At 43.6% G+C, this 7,297-nt stretch overlaps 2 protein-coding genes across 5 annotated transcripts in view; both read left to right on the top strand.

Moving 5' to 3' along the window:
- The window catches only part of LOC125027118 (glucose transporter type 1-like), a 306,196-nt gene extending 299,166 nt beyond the window's left edge, over window positions 1-7,030 (top strand). For 3 of the 4 annotated variants that reach the window (XM_047615955.1, XM_047615948.1, XM_047615954.1), the window contains one exon: window positions 259-7,030. In XM_047615955.1, the coding sequence (XP_047471911.1) occupies window positions 259-476 (218 nt within the window). In that variant the 3' untranslated portion in view covers window positions 477-7,030. The remainder of the gene's footprint in view (window positions 1-258) is intronic. The other variant, XM_047615949.1, reaches the window with a different exon arrangement.
- On the top strand, window positions 518-1,172 carry LOC125026876 (glycerol-3-phosphate acyltransferase-like). The gene is made up of 2 exons (XM_047615474.1): window positions 518-531; window positions 614-1,172. The coding sequence occupies exons 1-2, from the start codon at window positions 518-520 to the stop codon at window positions 1,170-1,172; spliced, it is 573 nt and encodes a 190-aa protein (XP_047471430.1).
- Window positions 7,031-7,297: the final 267 nt, after the last annotated feature.

Here is a 7,297-nt window from a genome sequence, read left to right as displayed (position 1 = left end):
TCTTAACATTTTTGAAGGTGCATTCTCGACATAGTCCTTATCTGTAACCAGTTTAATTATTTAATATTTCTCTCTATATGATACTCTCTGGATGTAAACTTTATTTGTTTGTATAATTATGATATTTGATATGACCAATAAATTAAATCCTTAGATTGTACTGAGTTAAATAAAGTAAGCCAGTGACATTTAGAATACTGATTAAGCACCGTATCACCACGAGCATTTGTTGAATGATGTCTGTCTGTATCTCCGCAGCACCCTCAGCGCGCTCTGACAGGAGCGACGGCGCTGGTGGTCAAGGAAGGCGGGGGAGTGAAGGCAGCGAGTCTGTCGGGGGCAGCAGTAGAGCTGAGAGCGGAGTCAGCAGCTCACGTGCATCCAGTCAAGCATCGAGTCGAGCGGATAGCAGCGCCAGCAGCAGGCAGTCTGTTATTGCCCAGACCATGCCACACCCCTCCGAGCCGCCTGTATGACTAGAGGCTACCACGCGGATGTGAGGACACGCCCCGGGCCCATGGCCGCCTCAGGGTCGGCGGCCTGAGCCCTCTCCGGCCCATGTGGTGCCGGAGGACCATCCTCCCGCGTGGCACTCGCTCAAACCTCGTGCCAGGGAACCCTCGTGGTCTCCAGAGCCGCCACCTTCACCCGTTCGCGGGCCGCATGGCGTGCTTCCCCCGACGAGGTTACGGGCTAGTCAAGAGACCCTGGAAACAACTAAAGACTGGCCACCACCGCCTCCAGGAGTGGAACTAGATCAGCTTGAGGCACCTCCTCCTCCTCGCGCCTTCATGCCTGGCACCTGGTCCCCTCGGCCCGAGCATCTACCTCTGACTGCAGCAACAGCTGTGTCGGGAAGTAGAGGCGATCCCCGAAGCCCTGGTGCACTTGCAGCTGCAGCTGTTGCAGGTGGTGGACCAGTAATCTATGACGATCATCATCTTGTGCGTCATGCAGCTGACTGCCCTGCTCACAGATTAGTAACAAAGCAAGAGTGTGACCGGTCAAGTAGTCGACCTGCCAGTCGGCCGAGTAGCCGGCCAGCTAGTCGACAAGGAAGTAGAACCACTAGTCGACCAGCAAGTAGGTCAGCTAGTAGATCTGGAAGCAGGTCAGCCAGTAGGTCTGGTCACAGATCGGGTTATAGCTCGCCTGGAAGTGATCTGCGCTAGGGTCGCAGGTTCCTTGGGCCCTTAGCGGCCTTCTCCCCCAACGAGTCACTGCCCTATACACGTGGTGTGCAGCCGCAGCCGCAGTGCAGCAGCTGCAGCTGAGCATGTGGGTGTCCCTGACAGACGACTCACTCCGTTACGCTTGCCCCAGCTTTCTTCATGTTTGTTGCCTCTAGTGATAGCTGGAGATGGATGACCTTCCCACTAGTTCAGCGGGTCTGTAGACAATCGAGGGAGCGACGTGGCGGCTGTCCTGCAAAAGTGCCACCCCATGGTTGGACTGGATGCGCTTGGGGTGAAGCCTCGCGCTTCCCAAAGGCAAGGAAGGACGTAATAAAGTCATGACTGTTACCACAGACACATAAGTGCTAATGTCAGCATGCCAGTAGTGGATTGTCTTTGACAAGACAGCAATGACCCAGAAAGAAGGACACCAATATCTCCAAAGTGCCAGAAATGTAGAATTAGTGGACGAGTTCGCTCAAATAATGTTTTATCAAAACCCTGGAGAAATGTTATTAGTTTTGGCAAGCAGTGGAAGACAAATATGGTGAAAGTCATGACTGATGTGGAAATTATTATATGGAAAAGTCAGATGAATATTAGATGTGCCAGAAGATATTTGTACTTGGGGAATGCAGTGATATGCCGTCAAAGTGAACGCAAATGTGAGTGAATCGTGTCAGCCAGACACTGAACATTACCAAGTTAATTTTACTTGAAATATGCATAATTTACAAGATGCTTTACAAAAGTGGAAATTGCTTGCTAAGGAATCTCTAGGTTTTAGAATTTCTGATCAAACAGTAATATAAATACTCATTAGTTACAATGTGTTGTTGGCATTGTTGTTTAGTCAGACTAACAGGATCTGCAGAGGAGCATGGATAGGAGACCACCTAAGAGATGGGCAGATGACCGCACAAACACGCAGTGGTGAGGTGGATGTGGTGCAAAATAGTAAATGCTCTTGCCACATCCAACACCATTGCTATCGTGATGGGTAGGGCTTTGTGCAACCACACCCCTTCCGCATCCACCTCTGTTCTGAATAGATGTGGATGGTTACCGAGTAGGGGGCGACCTTGCCATACCCACCACCGCAGCTGATATACAATGAGAGGGTCCACCGCCACCACCACCACCTTAATCTCTGGCCAGTCGTGGGCTGAGGTGTCACCCCACCCACCCACTTGGTGCTTGATGGCCTGGCAGTTCCTAACAGGGGCACTGGCCACCCACTTAGAAAGCTTGGCTGCCTTTTCCTAGACACATTTCCTTGTTCACTTGCTCATTTGAACGTGTAACATTTGTGAGATGAGAATAATAATAATAATAATAATAATCCGGTGAAATGCAACGATGGTTTGCAAGGTGAATGTTTGAAGCTGAAGAATATCATGAAATAGAGTTTATATATTAATATGGCTTTGCAGTTTCTTGATGATAAGCATAATTATTATCAGGTGAAGCGGTCTATGGCAGCAACACTTGTGGAGACCCAGTGACATCCTCTTAGGCAGCCTTGGCATACATTTCTACGTAGGCTCAGTGATAAACATTCCTACATCTGTAAATCTCTGATAAGTTCCATTATTTACTTCAGCTGCTAGATACTAGATGCCAGGGAGGGGAATCAATGTTCCAGGTGATATCACTTTAAACACTTGAAATAAAAAAAACGGTCCAAAATATAATGTAGGTCTCTACACTACACTATTCAATCTGTTCAAATATAATTGAAATGTGATTGATGGAACCATAGAGTTTCACGTACTATATGCAAGGTGCTCATATATGTTCGTTTTCCTGAGATGTTTTGATATGCAAGAATGCCAACCATTCTACGGATTGTTTTCTTTCGATACTTGCCACTTTAGGAACTTTCAACAATCATTGCGTTCTATTAATGGGAAGAAAATAGCATATATATTAAGATATTTCAAGTTTGCAAAAGAAGGTTCATTCATTCCCTCCCCTCTGGTTTGTTTATAGTGGCATAGCATATTTTTTATAGGATTTACAAATTATGAAAGGTTCCAGATATATCAATATATGTATATATATATTTATATATACTGAGTCCCTTTACCTCAACCCTCACCACTGCCACCATGAACAGGACTTGTGGGTTAAAATATTCATGACAAAAGCGTAAGTATGATGTACAATTTTAATAGATGCCACTGTGATGAACGATATGCATTTATGTAAAGAATACAATTAAAGTACATGAAAAAATCAGAATACATACAATTGTAGCTACATTATATTCTACCACAAGGGATGGTAAACAGAGCTGTTTGCATAACATGGACCCAATTCCAGGACCCATAACAGACCACGAAAGAAACTCATCATGCTTATTGATCCTTGTCATGGATATCGAAACAGTGCGATATAGAGAGGCAGGCAGCACACGGCTATGTGTTGTCAATGGTGGTGGTGGTGCTGTGGTGGCGGTGGTGGTAGTGATGGTGTGTGGCGTGAGCCCCTTGCGTGGGGAAGCACTACCCTCTCAGTGCCTGGATGAGGGTGGCAGAACAACTTATGCCTGGGTGTAGGTGGCACTGTGGCCGTAACCTGAAATGGGTTAACGTGATAGCTTAGCTGTGAATATGTTTTCTTCTTTTCTTTTCTTCTTAATTACTCGACACTTGTATTTTTTTTTCTTTTATAAATTAACACAAATAGCAAATCAATATATTGTCGAGAAATAGCCGTTTTTATCTTGAAAATGGATCTGTATGAAAGTTGTAACTGAATTAGAAAATGTCATGTTATTTAATCTTCATTTGTAGTTTACTTCACAACGGGATGTACATGTGGCATCGCCTCCACTCATGTGCAAGTAGATTGTGCCGTGAATGAGCTTGATAATGTCAGTACCATAGCCAATATATAGATTATGGTGTAATGTCTAGATTTGGATTATGGTATTTTTTCTACTGTTGATTGGATTACTGCTCTGCAACATGAATTGATATCTTTTGTTTAAGATATTCAAGTATTTGATTGTGAATGTAGACTTCCATTATCAGTGTATGTTCTCATTTATAGACTGTAACATTACTTCCACCAGTGGATTGTGCAGCTGTATGATAATTCTTAATAAGTCAAGCCAACCTTAAATTTCTACATTAGTGGCCTGTGTCACTACACTTACTAGAGGGTCGTTCCATTTCACTTACGTGAGGATTGTGTTACTTTACTTCTCCAAAGATTGTGACACTTTTATTAGGTGAGATTTATGCCTCTATCCCTGGCTGAGGACTGTGTCGCTACTCCTTTTTCAAAGTATTTCGCTTCTACTTCCTAATTGAGGATTGTGCCACCATCCCTACGTGAGAAAAACTGCCAGTGCTTCTTTCTGAAGGTCGTAGCATTACTCCTAGTTGAGGGTTTGTTACTTCTTACTGAGGATTGAGCAACTGTTCATTGAGGCTTGTGCCACTACCTTCAACAAAGGATTATATTTTTTACTTCTAATGGTAATTAGATACTACTACGTCTTGGTGAGCATCCGCCCCATGCCTAGGACTGTGTCCCGACTGAATACTGAGAATTTATGGCTGTTCTTGGTACTGGATTGAGCCACTGTTCGTAGTTGGGGGATGTCCCACTTCTTTTGCTTCTTGTTGATTCGTATATTCATCTTAGTTCGAATGCTCTGCAACCTAAACTGACGTGTACCATACATACATAACCCCTGAAGTCAGGTAGATAAAAATCCACGTGAATCGCAATCCACATAGTGACAGACTAACTGTATATAACAAATTTTATCGCTGTTACTCTTACATGTGAACCCTCTAATTTTCTGTTTCGCTCTCGCTTAACTTTAGGCTCAAATGATAACTTTCTGTTTTTTAATTTGTGTTAAGTGCCTCCCATACTTTAAAATCATGATATCTAAGCTGCGAAAGGATGGCAAAGGCAAAGGGAGAGGCAGTGAGGCTCTTAAATATCTGCTGTACTGACTCTTTCTCCGAGCAGTCCTGTTGCTTGAGATCGTTCTCGTTCGCTCAAACATTTTGGTTATCTTTGAGAATACCTACCCCTTAACCATTTAGTATTATACCGAAATAAACTCAGAATTCAGTTAGATAAGTACTAGTTTAGCTGTCGATGTATTCAGGATGCTGATATAGGAAATATGCACTTTTTCTATAAGGTTCAAGTATGAGGAGTTCAAAGAGCACGCATATTGATAATGAATCATGTTATTAGTAAAATGAAGTTAGGCTATTATACTAAACAGCGTTGGACGATCTTCAGACGATTCTCTGGGATTATTCAACCGTTTTCATTGTTTAGTTTTTTTTATTCTTGTTTCAAATCTTACCTCGTGATAGCATTCCATGCGTATTTGACAGCAATGCCCCTGTCGATACTTTATGTTTTGCGATCAGAACGGTTTGCATGTATGACTCCTTGGTGGCATTATTACACTTTTCAGTTGTGGATTTTTAGGCTACTTCTCAGGCTGCATTTGAAGTTATGAAGTTATAAGTATGGTTCATTGCGACAGTTTTCTACCCCCGGATCGCGGCTTCGCTCCGGCTATGGGCTGAATTCTTCCTCCATGACGGGAATATTCGTAGTACTAATACTTCTTAATGCAGATTTTAACATATTCTGAAATAACACATCAAAATATTTTAGGTGATATTACTAGCGTGAATCTGTTAAGAGTATCTTGCTACTGATCGGTGGGTTCAGGTTTATGGTAACCTTAATCACAGTAGTGATAATGCTCACGTTACCTTGTCACGGGTGGTAATATTAGTTGCATTCTATTTTTTGGTGGCAGTATTTATTAAAGCCTGTTGTAAGTATACTAGCTTCTTTACAATGAGTGTGTGTTACTGCTGGATTAAAGTGAGTGAAGAAATGTAGGCTGTTGCGGTTAAAGACAATCTGTATCCGGGCATTTTTCAAGAGTCAGTCATGTGCAAGCAATACAATCCAGACTACTTGTTAATGAGCAGCTGTTGATGGATGGGTTATAGCCATAGGCCTATTACCTAAACTGAGTGCCAATCATGTGATGGTGGTGGCAGTGTAGCCTAAGCCATGAGGTAGAGTTTGTTCTGCCTATGCCTTACACCCAGGAGTGTAGTAATCTTGCCAAGACTAGTGCTCCATGGAACACCTATGATCCAAAGTATTATTAATGTTTCTTATAAGTGGTTATATTGTCTTTCTCAAAGACACTCGAATGTTGACAGTGTGAATGAAACTGTTTGGTTCCCTGCGCTCGCCCCCGCCAGGGTTGATCCGCCCGCCGGCATTGGTAAATCGTCATCAGCATCTTAGGCCCTGCAGTCTCGAGGGACGTGCGGACAGCGACAACAAAACCATAACCATTTACCAGTGACATCAATGATGAGTGTGGTGGGCGGGCGGTGGCGGCTGGGGGCGGGGCAACAGTCAGACGGCGGGCAGGGAGGAGTACATCGTGCCTGTCCTGGGTGGCTGGTACATTACTTTAGAACACAGTTTTATTCATTGTAGACATAACAGTGGGAACTCGTTACGTTGTAGTGCACCAGCTACCTACGTCATAGTGACTGCCCTGGTGCCGCCCCATGGAGCAGCCACCGCCACCCTGGTATGGATGTCTTGGAGAGCCACAGTAGCAGGGCAGCGGGACGGCGGGGGCGGCGCGGCCCTGCCCTTGCTCACTAGCGCAGCGGAGGTTTGGTGAGCTATACACAGCCACACCAGAAGTGTATAGCCCGCCACACTTACCACACCTGATAGTACTGATACTGCGCCCTGTTTAAAGGCTACACTACCCACAGTTTGTAACCTGTTACTGAATAAACATTGTATGTTCTTCTTTCATAAAATCCTTTGTTTATTTTATTATCCTCAGCAAGATAACCGAGTTCTAGTAAGATTGGAAATGATGATTCTAACAAAATATAAATACGAGAAAACTCATATGATTATACTGGCCTGGCTTTACACATTCTTATTTGATTCTTAAGATATATTTGAAGGAAAAACTTGATTTGGTTTTAAAACTGAAGACAAAGGTGACTAATGATTCCATGAAAAATCAACATGACAAAACATGAAAACAAGTTTGGCAAGGAATGATTCAATGACAATATAAT

This window comes from Penaeus chinensis, chromosome 7, assembly GCF_019202785.1.
Source record: "Penaeus chinensis breed Huanghai No. 1 chromosome 7, ASM1920278v2, whole genome shotgun sequence".
NCBI classification, from domain to species: domain Eukaryota; kingdom Metazoa; phylum Arthropoda; class Malacostraca; order Decapoda; family Penaeidae; genus Penaeus; species Penaeus chinensis.
The sequence above is the reverse complement of the archived record's forward strand: the minus strand, read 5'-3'. Positions and strand labels throughout refer to the sequence as shown.